The sequence below is a fragment of the Dunckerocampus dactyliophorus genome, chromosome 8 (assembly GCF_027744805.1).
Source record: "Dunckerocampus dactyliophorus isolate RoL2022-P2 chromosome 8, RoL_Ddac_1.1, whole genome shotgun sequence".
Classification (NCBI taxonomy): Eukaryota; Metazoa; Chordata; class Actinopteri; order Syngnathiformes; family Syngnathidae; genus Dunckerocampus; species Dunckerocampus dactyliophorus.
This window is the reverse complement of record NC_072826.1, coordinates 8,368,185-8,380,418: the sequence shown is the minus strand read 5'-3', so window position 1 is coordinate 8,380,418 and position 12,234 is coordinate 8,368,185. Positions and strand designations below refer to the sequence as shown.

Below are 12,234 nucleotides of genomic sequence, written 5' to 3'. Positions count from 1 at the left end.
ATTGCGCACTTCATTATGATCGTCTCTCTGATTGGGCAGGGCGCTCATGAATATTTAATAAACCCGGAAGTTAGGCGGTGCTGCTGTTTTGCTGTCGAGTCACCTCTGTCGGGATGGAGGAAAACCACCGCTATAATGCCGCATAACGAAGGATTCCGACAGCTGAGCATCTCAAACCGGGACACTTAAGACACATAACATCATTTATGCTAAATCGTTACAATCGGTACAATTACGTTTTGTCAAAATGATGGAAGAAATCGACAGGTTCCAGGTACCTCCAGTCAACGGAGAGACGCAACCTTTGGTAAGGCAGTAAATACACATCTTCATGCTAATCGGCATCTCATTGAATGTACATGAAAATGTATTGTCTCATATGCGCCTTTTTGCCCATATATTTGTTATGTATATATGTAGGCTGGGATCCGAGCGTTAGCATTGCAGCTTAGCACCAGTTGTATTTGGGATGGGAGCAACCATAACGTCAGATTGATTAACGAATAAGAGCATCGCTGCCAAGTCTCGCCCCTCACAGGATGAAACTGGCTAGTAAACAACCCATTATCCTAGCTAATAGTTTCCAGTCACTAAAATCACGCCTATTCAGTCAACGCGGAGTGTGTTTACATTTAATGCTGCTTTGGCCCATTACTATCACATTTCGTCATGTGGTGACGTGGGTCGGAACCAAATGCAAAAGCCCAAAGGATCAACAGGAGCTACAATGCAACACTTGTCACGTTCTCATTTTTAAATGGAAACGTGAAAAGTGTTATATGGTCATATGACAAGTGTACGTCAGAAATAGGAAGTCACAAGAGTCAGGTTTTTTGTGTATTATCCTGTAATGCACAAGATTGTTCAAGTGACATATGATAATCATTGGTCTCGACTGCATTTTCTATTCTTAGTAGCTTTTATATCCAAACTAAATTGTGGCTCCTGTACTTGATATTTACACAAGCTGTGGATTTTACACTTTAAACTAAGCTCCCTCAAACAGCTGCCCTCTTTTTAAGTGTTTGCCTCAGGCTAAAGGAAAAAAAATGACATATCAGGGCTGCACTATTCAAAGTAAATGCATGCAGAATGAACCCTACCAGCCCTGGGGCTAAAATCACAGACAGACAAACTTTCTCCTGAACAAAGTTGACTTTAATATGCAGCAATAATTGCACTAACCCATAAAGATTTGATCAGTATGCTTTTGTAGACAAGGCACTTGGCTTTAAGAGTGTGTGTGTTTTGTCGTCTTCTTGGTGCAGGCACTCACTTTATATTATCATTGCCTATATGATTGTGTTCATGGAACATATGGCCTGTCCTTTGTAATGCTAACCACTTCATTGACATTCAGATTGAATCAGTTTGGCACCTGCTACCATGCACGCAAATGCGCACACACACACACACACACAAATAAATAAAACCCACATCCGAATATTGAATACATTTTAATGGTTTAGTTGTAAAGTTAATCAAAAGATTAAGCCTAATATCTAATATTTTCTGAACTTACAATTATATCTAAGGTGGGAGGAATCACATTGGTAAAGTCCAACTCTATGACAGATTGCTGTGTAGGACGTTAGTACAGTATCTAACATAGAGCAGTTACTATTGTCATTCATGGTCACCTGATGTGTTAGTCAGTGGAACATCATGATGTGTAATCTTTGCAATCTCTGGAGTCTGCTGCGTCAGCAACGTTGTGGCGCTGTCTTCATCAGGAGGCAATAAAGGAGGATCAGTGAAATGAAACGGATACATTGAGAAATCATCAAATTTCTTGTGTGTGTGTGTGTGTAGTTAAATATATATGATAGGTGTGAACGGTAAGGGCAACAGGCCATGTCTTATTTTGTATTGCGTCTAAAAAAGCCTCTGCTGCTTCCAAATGTCAGATCTTAAACATTTTTATTGATGTCCTGCAAAGAGTTAAGGGTTGTTGATGTTCTGAATGCTATTCAAGTTCTTCCAGTTCAAACTACTTATGAGTGAGCTTGTATGACTTTGTTATTTATATGTGGAACTTAACGTGGCATTTAATTTGGCCGAACTTTACCAATATACAGTGGAACCTTGGTGAGCGTCATTCATTTGTTACAGAAGGTCCAACTCAAACCAAATTGACACCAACAGAACAGATTTTTCCCATAAGAAATAATGTAAATCCAATTAATCCCTTCCAGAAAGCCAAAATGTTAACTCAAAACACATTTGTATAGTTGTACAATTGTATTTTTATATGCGGATAATCATTCAAAATGCATATAAAAACATATGAATGATGAATAAAAGGAATAAACAAACATTTAAGGTTACTTTTTAAGGATGCTAACAGGATGTTGTGTGATAAAAATATATTAAGAAACACAATTACACACACAGGCAAAAATTTTTATGTACATTTTTGACATTATTTCACATGTCTATCTTTCTTAAATGGTGATAGTGAGTCGGCTGAATACTGTTTACATCATTCAGAGAGAGAATTGCTAGATTTCCGGTTTAGGTCCAAGAAGTTTTTGGACAATGGCGTTTTTATGAGTTTCACCACTATGTTTTGTAATAAAATATCCAATATGTCATTCAAGTCTATCTTGAATTTAAAAGGTTTCACAAAAATAAGGCATTTACTATTTACAGATGACAGACTTGTTATGTCGAGTAGCCACATTTTCAGGGGATCAATAGTATTTGGACAAAGTGACTTAACATATTCATCATTTTTGATACTTAGATGAAGCACAAAGTCTGCAGCCAAGTTTCCTCCCTGGAGATGCTTTGTGAGGCCTTCACTGCAGCCACCTTCAATTGCTACTTTCACGCTTGCCTTCAGTACATGAAAAGCATGCTTTATTGGTTTCTTCTCTCTTGTTCGCCTTCAAAAAGTATTGAATGCTGTCATAGTGTGTTTAGAGTCATTTTCCATCTGCACTGTAAAGCGCCCATCCTATCAGTTTTGTAACATTTGTCTGAATGACTTTAGAACAGGGGTGCCCATTACATCGTGAATGACTTCAGAACAGGGGTGCCCATTACGACGATCGCGAGCTACCGGTAGATTGCCAATGTAGTTTGGGTTGATAGCGTAAACGTCACTTTGTAGATGTCATATGACATCAGTAAGCTGACATTAAACTCCCCTCCTGATTCGTTCTTGCTCCCCCACGGCGTTTCAAGCCACACACGGAGATGCAACTTTCATTTTTTATTTTTCTGATTACGGATAAACTAACTCAGCGGTAAGATGCTTATAGCTACAACAAAAGTTATCGGTTTACTTGTAGCGGCTGGTTATGTAGGGGAAAAAAAATCCACTATAGAAATCAGTGTTTTCTACACATCTGCTTCTTGAACTATTATTTCATCATGAAATGGAAAATGTGCCCATTGCTGAAACCTTTTGCATAATCTTTTTCATTTCTTGTATGTGGGTAATGTTTGATAGCAAATGCTAACTGGATGTAATACACGAACTGTGTCTCCTAATGAACATTACGTGCTGTAGCTCTTTTGACCGACATATTACCACTACTAATATTTGCAATGGCATTTCAAAGTTTACCGGTTAGATTTTATATATATGTTTTATAGAAAGAGGTAGATCATTTTGACTTGGAACTTCCTTGCTGAAGAAGTGCTTGCACAACTGATTTACATGTATAACAACAAAAAAATATATATATAGTAGATATATATATATTTTCTATTCATAGTAGGAGGTAGATCTTTGGGACTTGGTCATTTTAAAATTAGCTCGCAGGCTGAAAAAATACGAGCACCCCTGCTTTAGATGTTGTTGAATCAACCAGTGCCTTTGTTGATTTGTAAGAATCTGTTTGTCGTCTCTCATGCAGATTTATATTGGGTTTTTTTTCAGCCAAATTTCTTGCTGATTGGATCTTAGTAGATATGCAGCAATATCTTTGACGTAGCATAGATTAAACTCCTATTTTTAATTCATTGGCACATCCATGTATCACCACGACGAATGTGGGGTATTTACTTGCCAGCTGCCTGGCGGCCTCCACCCATGTGCCCTGTCGGAGTGACTGCTGTTGCAACAGTGGAGGGCTTTCGCATGAACATAATGTGCGGCTCTGTGAGCAGGGCAGGCCAAGTGTGACCCCTTGCTCCCCTCTCAATCTGTTGACGCTCTGGTTGGAACAGGAGCCCCCTCTGTTCTCCCACGACCTCCTCTCCATGCCATCAGCGCTCACACAGAAAGAGCCAGAGCCAGAACTGCATAGACAGAACACTCAGGCCTATTGATGCTGCAAACCATTGCAACTATAGTTGTCCTCAAGCAATGCAGTTACTGCCGGGATGTTGGACACAAGCCCCATCCAAAGAGAGCTGATTTTGTGGGCTTTATGTTATTTTGGTAATGTTTGTTTTAGCTTGAGCGTGCATCATAATGTGCTAAATTGTGGGTGCTTGTAGAATAAACACCAGAATGCTTTACTCTTTACTGTTCTAGGATCCAGCAGCTTCCTCTAACTCAGAGACCGATCCTGATGCCAAAGCAGAAACAGTGGCCATAAACTACAAGCCCTCACCACTTCAAGTCCAGATAGGTATCAAAATGAACACAGTGCAAATCACCACCAAAAAAAAGTGAAAGGTTACACATTGAATATAGTAATAGCATGTACTTTCGTCCTGAAACAGACTTTTTATTAATGTTATAATTTAGGACTGAGGTTGTATTGAAGTCGTACATACAAAGTGTAATGTTAGTGTTTTGTTAAAGATTAGTATGGTAAACACTGTTCTATTCATTACACGATATTTAGTTGCTGCTTATTGACGTGCTTACTCATGACCTTGCATCCTGTGGTTGCCCAGAGAAACAGAGAGATCTTGCCAGGAAGGGCTCAGTGAAGAATGGCACTGTGGGTAGTCCTGTCAATCAACAACCTAAGAAGAATGCTAGAACAAGGTAACAAGTTCTGTTTGTAACTTTCTCTCTTGTTCCGTATCACAAACCTTATTGTATTTCTAGTATTTTGTCTCCAGTGATTTCACAATACAGGCCCCAGACTGAAAATTTAAATCACAACGATGCATCTGATTTGCTTCCAGACGTCTGTGGAATCCATCAGACTTGCTAATGCTACAGAGAGAGTACAATAAAAACAACACTTGGGCCTGTTTGTGTTCTCTGAATGGCGCTGGCGTTTCCGAGCATAAGCCCAGTGCAACCCACAATATCGACAACTGGCTCATCTGTCTAATCCCACTCCCTTGTGGATTAGTCAAAATATATGTCAGGCTACCGAGTACCTTGAAGCCACATTCTTTGAGGCATACAATCTTAAAGGAAAACAGCACTTTTCTTTGGAATTGTGCCCATCATTCACAATCCTTATGTAAGACATCAACACATCTCTCTTTTTCTTTTCTGTACGTTCTAAAGATATTGTATTGATTTTTCTATTGTGTCCCGGTTTGGCCACGGCCACGGATGGTTTGGTATCCCTGGTTTAGAGCACAAGTTTAAGTTATAAGTAGAGCAATGTCATGCTTGAACACAATACACAATTTTGAACCTCCATCCACAAACCCATCATGGTTGGAAGTTGTACAACAAGAAACAAGAACTTAGAAAGGGGTTCTAAAAAGGTCTTTTTGCTCCTGTGCAGGTTGGTTGTGCCAAATAAAGGCTACTCCTCTTTAGACCAGAGCCCAGATGAGAAGCCCCTTGTAGCACTGGACACCGACAGGTATGTGCCGCTTCCTGACTTCACCTTTTTAAAACACGAAAACCATTTCAAACAGAACATGTCCGCAACTAAATGCCTGATGACCTAAGAGGGGAGTGGGGGATTTGTAGTGTTGTGGTCTCACTATGTTACAGTACATTAATCCACGGAGCCACTTGAGAGAGTTGGAACAGTAGGGATCCCAAAAGGGGGCAAATCCTCTCCCAGGGGCGCCGGATTATTGAATAGTGGGGTGAGGATTTGCACAGGGAGAAGCAGCTCAGTGGCAGCGTCTGCTTCCACCCTGTACTGAACGGGTTTGTGTTGGACACAGAAATAAATCATGTGAACCTACATATTTAGCATAAACAAATAAAAATCCCACTGCAACGAACTCCAGAACAAATGCACTGCAGCGCTCCATATTGCCATAAACCGAGTATATTTAGTCCTAACCTAGTAGCGGTGAACAGTTTTAGGGTTAAGGTTAAGTTTTTTTCTGTAAACTTAATTCACAAACACTGCATAGAAACTGCTTAATCAAGTAACATTTAAATAGAATAAAAAATACACAACTTTCTGTTATGTTTTGAAAGCAGTCTAACTAAATTCTTATTTAACAAAGGCCCATACATCAATACCAGTCAAATCATTCATGGTTATTCTAAAATGTATAGTCTGGGCTCTAACAGTCAGGTTTTATGTAGACTAAAGGATAGATAGGTTACCTAAAGGATGTACTGTATGTGTTTAGTATAAAAGATGGACTATAAATTGGTATTTTACCTGTTATGTTAAATAGTGCGTTAAGGTCTAAATGTCCCTAAAGGTCTGCATTTTTCATTCAGTCTAGAGTGTTTAAACATCTGAATATTGCTATGGCTGCACTGCGGAAAGCAGCATCTTCTGAGGTGTGTATGCCCGTGTTTTGCAGTGATGATGACTTCGACATGTCCAGGTACTCGTCATCAGGATACTCCTCAGCCGAGGTGAGATGTCTGAGGGACCAGGTATCTATACACACATTATATTTCAGTTCATGTAGTGTCACCCAGCATCACCGCCTGGTCATCAACTCCCATTCACATCAATCCCACACCAGGTACACTGCTTTGCTCTCCTTCACTAGTCCTACTAGTTGTATTCCATTGGGGGTGGGGACACATTTGAGTTGTAGTTGTTTGTCCTTTGCCACCCCTTTGTGTATCGAACATGCAATTTCAAATTTTTATTTTGAGCATATACTGTGTGGAAAACAGTACTTTTGATATCCCAGCACGGGCAGAAAATGCTTTTGAATTTTGCAAAAATGCTCTAACTCACCCCAGATGGCGATATTGCACCTAATTGCCTGATTACCTTACAGACAAGAAAATTAAGGAAAATACAATGTCGATGGCTGACTGACTGACTGAAAATGGATATGTTTTTGTACTGGTGGTTTTAACGGCCACAGAGTGTTACATGTGCAGACGTTCTGTCGCTCAACTTGATGAAGTCTTCGCTGTTGAGCAGATTTTTAGAGACCAAGCACCCTCATTTGGAAAAATAAGCCACTTGATATTTTTTAGCGACAATTAAGGCCACAAAAACTACAAATACCATGCCTTCATCAAACAACACTCTTTCTCTGAGTATGCATGGGATGGTGGATAGGGATGCACTGATCCACATTTTTTCACTTCGGATCCAATCCCTGATATTGGATATCTCTCGATACTGATGCTATTCCAATACAAGAGTTGTGTTTGCTTTAATGTTGTTGGGATAGTTCTAGTTGGCGCATCCTGCTGGTGTCAGTGCATGCCTTTCCTTGGGCTGTATCCTCAACTTGCAAGACAGGAGAGAGTCAGGAGTCAGGTACAGTCCTTGTTGCTTGGTTCCACCATCTTCAGCAAGGTATTCTGAACTGTGCAGACCACATCATACTCCCTTGGGTCGTCAGAGCCCATTCCCTACTTGTACAACGCTTAATCCTTCTCTCTGTTTGCCCGAATCAACTATATCTACATTCAGTCTGTTCAGTTCATCATTTATGATTCCAGTCTTCCTGGCATCACTGATGTACTTGAGGTCTCTCGCAAAGTCAATCACCATGGTACTGACTAAGCTCCAAGTTCCAAGAGGTGGTCTCTTTCCAGTAGGGCAGAGCTATAACTTGTTATTTTTAAAATATCAATGTCAATGTTTCTTTTAAGCACGATATCAAAAACAAACATATCGTTCATATTGATATAGACTGGATTTGCGCTCTTCTCTTGTAGCTTGAGACGGAGGTCTTCCTCACTGTCCTGTGTGTGTCAAGCGCTTGTTAGCGAGGCTGCTGTCCCCCCCCGTGTTAGATCTGGTGACATTCCAAATCCTCTTAGCGACATATTTTTCTCAAAAACGACAAAATCTAGCTGCTTTTTGTGGCATCGTTGGAGAGTGTCTGGTATTTGGGAACTTAAAAGTGAAAGTAAAGCTCCCAGGGCACACTGTAGTGGAGATCCACGCATCCTCGAGGCGCGATGGATCTCCTCCTGTTTTACAGAGCGGTATCTCAAACGAAAATGTTTCTTAATCTTCATGAAATGACTGCTCATTACACTCAAGCCTCATTCAGACTCGGTCACTTACCTGTCAGTGTGTCAGAACATGTGATGGAAGAACGGTGTGTGATAAATAAACAATTAGTCCTAACCACAAAGTGGAGGCGAGTCTGGATGTAATTATTAGACTTTGAGAGGCGCTAGCCAAGGTAAAATATTAAAATTATTTCATTTGATGAAGTAATGGCTAATTTTAAATTAACACTGAATCAAGTTTACTTGTACTTCTAAACGTAATTAAGGTGTTTTAGTCACTTTTTTGTCTCTCCTACGAGGTTCCGCTTTCTAAAAAAATAATACTGTTAAAACAAAGTATTTTTGAGTTGCTGCTGACATTTAAAAAAAATTTCTCTTAAAATGGGGCACTTTATTTCATGTATTGTTCGTTTGTGCTTTTGGTATTTGCTGAGCATAACTCAAGGTTTGATGATTATATATTTTTTTTTATATTTAAAAAAGAGAATGGACTATTTTATTTTAGCGGCTATTTTTCGATAAAGTTTTTTTCATATTTTCATGAAACAACTTCACACGCATATTTGATTTTGACTCTGTCTAAACTCACTTTGTGGAAAAAATATCGGGATATATATCGGACTGTATATCGATATTCAACATAAAGATATCAGCATATGAGTTTTGGTCCATATCGCCCAGCCCTAGTTTCCAGTCTGCCGTTCAAACTGTTCTTCTCCATGCACCCAACGAGGAAGGCAGACTGTGGAGAGACTTGAAACTGGTGCCCGGGGTTCAGGTGGACAGTGGCTGTCCAGTGAAATCCAAAAATCCCCACCATCTTCAGAAGTAATCCCTGGCGCCAATGTCTACGTCAGTTGAGTTACGGCTTATCGATCGCTCCCTTTACGTTGACACCATGGGCGAAGCTGGAGTGTTCTGTCTAGTGTGCTGTCTGGGTTTAGGTTTCTACCTCTCCATGTGTTGGGTGGTCAGATCGAAGCCTGGTCAGGCTTCAATATACAGTACATGTTGTCCATCCAGCGTATCCCAACTCTCCACATCTCTGATTAATTCATAGAAAGAGTTTGAAGACAATGATTGACTGCTTTAAGGGCTCCTACTACGATTTTTCCTCAGGGTTAACTCCTGAAGTATTTTTCTTGAACTGCTGTGCTGGAAGGCAGTGGAGGTTTATAATCAGGGTTTAGCTTCTTCTTGCTTCCCTGGCCTGGTCTATAGCAATTCTTTTGTAGTTGTCAATAACAAATAGTTTTTGTGTCCTCTTAGCTCACTTCATTGCAAAACTTCCATTCTATTGCACATTTCTGTATAACTAGTACCCCTAATTGATTTCTCTCTGTATGACAAACATGATTATAGTTGAACGTATTCTGTGATAAGGTCATGCTCAAAGTCCTGCTTCTCTCTTCCACAGCAAATCAACCAGGACCTCAACATCCAGCTCCTGAAGGACGGCTACCGGCTCGATGAGATTCCAGATGATGAAGACCTGGATCTGATCCCCCCCAAAGCGGTCAACCCCACCTGCATGTGCTGCCAAGCTGCTCCCTCCACAGCGTGTCAGATCCAGTAGCATCATCTTTTTCTTGACAAAGGAAGGAAAAAAAATTGAAAATCTCCTTTCTGGCACATGCTCCAGGACAAATTCTCAGCAGTGACCGCAAAGAGAAGTGGGAAAAATGTTTGCACACCTTGAGGTGGAAAAAAATAAAGGGTCTGTGTCAGGTAGGTAACACATTTTGGAAGAACCAGTGGATGTTGTGCACCTTCCTCCTATGGTTGGACATGTGCACCTTACATTTGCATTGTGAAGTGAAATGATGGTACAAACATAAGCTTGAAGGAAAAACTATTACTTTTTGTCCTTATTGTCATGGATTTTTTTTTTGCTAACATGGACCATTAAGGACTATGAATTACTTGTAGAAAGGACACAGGATGAAAGACCAGATATACTGATTGGAATGTGTGCGGATTCTCTTAGCTTTGTCTTCCTGTGTATATACTGTATGTCTAACATGAACATGATGTTTATGTGTGAGTATATCCAGTAAACACAGAAAAGTAGCGTTGAACCATCAAGCTACTGATAAAACACTCGTAGTCCAAATCTTAGTTTCCTGATGTATTGTCTGTTTCATGATTTCGGTTAAAAATCAAATAAAAAGTGCATGTTGCTTGTTTACACTGTGTCGAATAGCCGACGTGTGCCCACTTTAGTTGACCCTGTACCACACACACGCACCAGTCAGACATCATTCACAGTAATATTATTATTTTCAAGATGCTATTTTGTAGAAAGAAAAAGCTTGTCAGCTAATTAACTTCCTTTGTGCATCAATGCGTATGAAGGGAACATGTTCTCATGAGAATTTAGTAGGACGTTGTACAAAACATTGTATTATAATAATAACTGGACATTTTTGCAGCAACATGAGCATTACTGCATGTGTGTGTGTGTGTGTGAGCTCTGTGTGATTAGCAATTAAAAAAATAACGCCAGATGTAGGTAACCTCAAAAATATTGGTTTTCTATCTACTTTTTGTACAAAAATCCTACTAATTTCTTGTGAGAGTATGCTAAGATAGCATAGCATAAAGTCGTGTGCAATTTGCTGTACCTGCCGTGAATTCTGACAGTATACTCTATTATAGAATATCTTCTTGTTTTTGTAGATGTTTCTTTTTTAAGGAAGGCGTAAAATAATTTTATTCCTTAGTTTTATTTAATGTTTGTTGTTTTGTGCTTATCCACCCCCATATTTGTTTGATTTACTTATGTGTAACACCACAGACACAGCTTTGCATTGTCACTGCCAATGGCCTTTTGTCACATGGTCGCTTTGTCTTCACTACACGGCTCGCACTCAGCTGATTTCTGGTATGTGCTGTTTGATTTCTGGTATGTGCTATCACTTGTGTCAGTCTGTTATGAAAAAGTACACCATTAAAGACTAAGGCCAACACCCTAAATATTAGAACTTAGCTGACATATTGAGCAAACCCTTGCATTCATGCTTCATTACTGGCCTTGTGCCCCATACTGTATGTTTACATCCCTTTTGTTTTTATTAGAAATACTACACCAAGCCATGTTGTATAACTCAAATGTTTCTGGTTTTTTGTATGTGATCAAGAGGATAAGTCATGTTTTTGTTTTCAGAATGTGTGGATAGAAGCAAATCCAAGCCCATTATGGAGTGTTGCTGGTTTGAGCATCAATCCATACATTGTCATGCAAATAAGGTGCCATGCGTAGATAGTTGTTTGACAGTAAGATGTGTAACGTCAGCTCACACAAATATACTCTCACTGTGTAAAAGATGCTTAACAATCATGTGGTGCGGTGGTCTTCTTAGGAACACTTTCTGACAAGTATTTCATTTAGAATGTAGATTCACTACTGTCTTTGGTCCAAAATAATGCTTTGTAACATATTTATTTACAGTTGTAAATTTTAAATTATTTTCTAGTTATGTGTCATAATTTCATTCATTTTTTTTGTTATTTTCTACGGCAGAGGCTTATTATGATGATGACTGTAAAATGGTTCCATTTAGACTTTTAACAGTGCTCAAGTCCTGTGTATAGTGCAACATGTCCAAAAAATAAATACTAGATATCAGAATCCCCACTTGTTTGTAGTTTTTTGTAACACCATGATACAAATATGTTTAGATGCACATTAGCAGGTACACTTGGTCCTCTCATGTAGCTAAATAAGACAAGCCAAATAATCGAAACAGCTCTCAGTATGATACAGTACGGTATACAGTACGGTTCTATAGTACAGTAAAGTACAGCATTCTAACTCAACAGTACAGGTTTTGTATGCATGGATCGCTGACTGATGCGGCTGCATCTAATAGTTTGGGTAGAGAGAGGATATCTTAAAACCTGCATTTCAATGGAACACAAAAACCTACACTACTGTTACATAAAATGTGCAG

General features: G+C 39.4%; 1 protein-coding gene across 2 annotated transcripts; it reads left to right on the top strand.

Moving 5' to 3' along the window:
* Positions 1 to 72: 72 nt before the first annotated feature.
* On the top strand, positions 73 to 11,914 carry fam219aa (family with sequence similarity 219 member Aa). 2 transcript variants are annotated; one of them, XM_054785737.1, is made up of 6 exons: positions 73 to 307; positions 4,490 to 4,586; positions 4,858 to 4,951; positions 5,655 to 5,735; positions 6,649 to 6,703; positions 9,699 to 11,914. In XM_054785737.1, exons 1-6 carry the CDS (start codon positions 248 to 250, stop codon positions 9,855 to 9,857), a joined length of 546 nt encoding a protein of 181 aa, XP_054641712.1. In that variant the 5' UTR covers positions 73 to 247; the 3' UTR covers positions 9,858 to 11,914. The 2 variants fall into 2 exon arrangements, with proteins under 2 accessions (XP_054641712.1, XP_054641711.1); XM_054785736.1 differs by having other exon boundaries at positions 6,649 to 6,724.
* Positions 11,915 to 12,234: the final 320 nt, after the last annotated feature.

What these genes read in the sequence shown, in the direction of transcription:
- fam219aa (XM_054785736.1), top strand. Translation starts at nt 248, where the DNA reads ATGATGGAAGAAATCGACAGGTTCCAGGTACCTCCAGTCAACGGAGAG. An exon ending in ACCACTTCAAGTCCAGATAG is followed by an intron (nt 4,587 to 4,857) that starts GTATCAAAATGA and finishes GTGGTTGCCCAG; the next exon opens with AGAAACAGAGAGATCTTGCC. An exon ending in AAGAAGAATGCTAGAACAAG is followed by an intron (nt 4,952 to 5,654) that starts GTAACAAGTTCT and finishes GCTCCTGTGCAG; the next exon opens with GTTGGTTGTGCCAAATAAAG.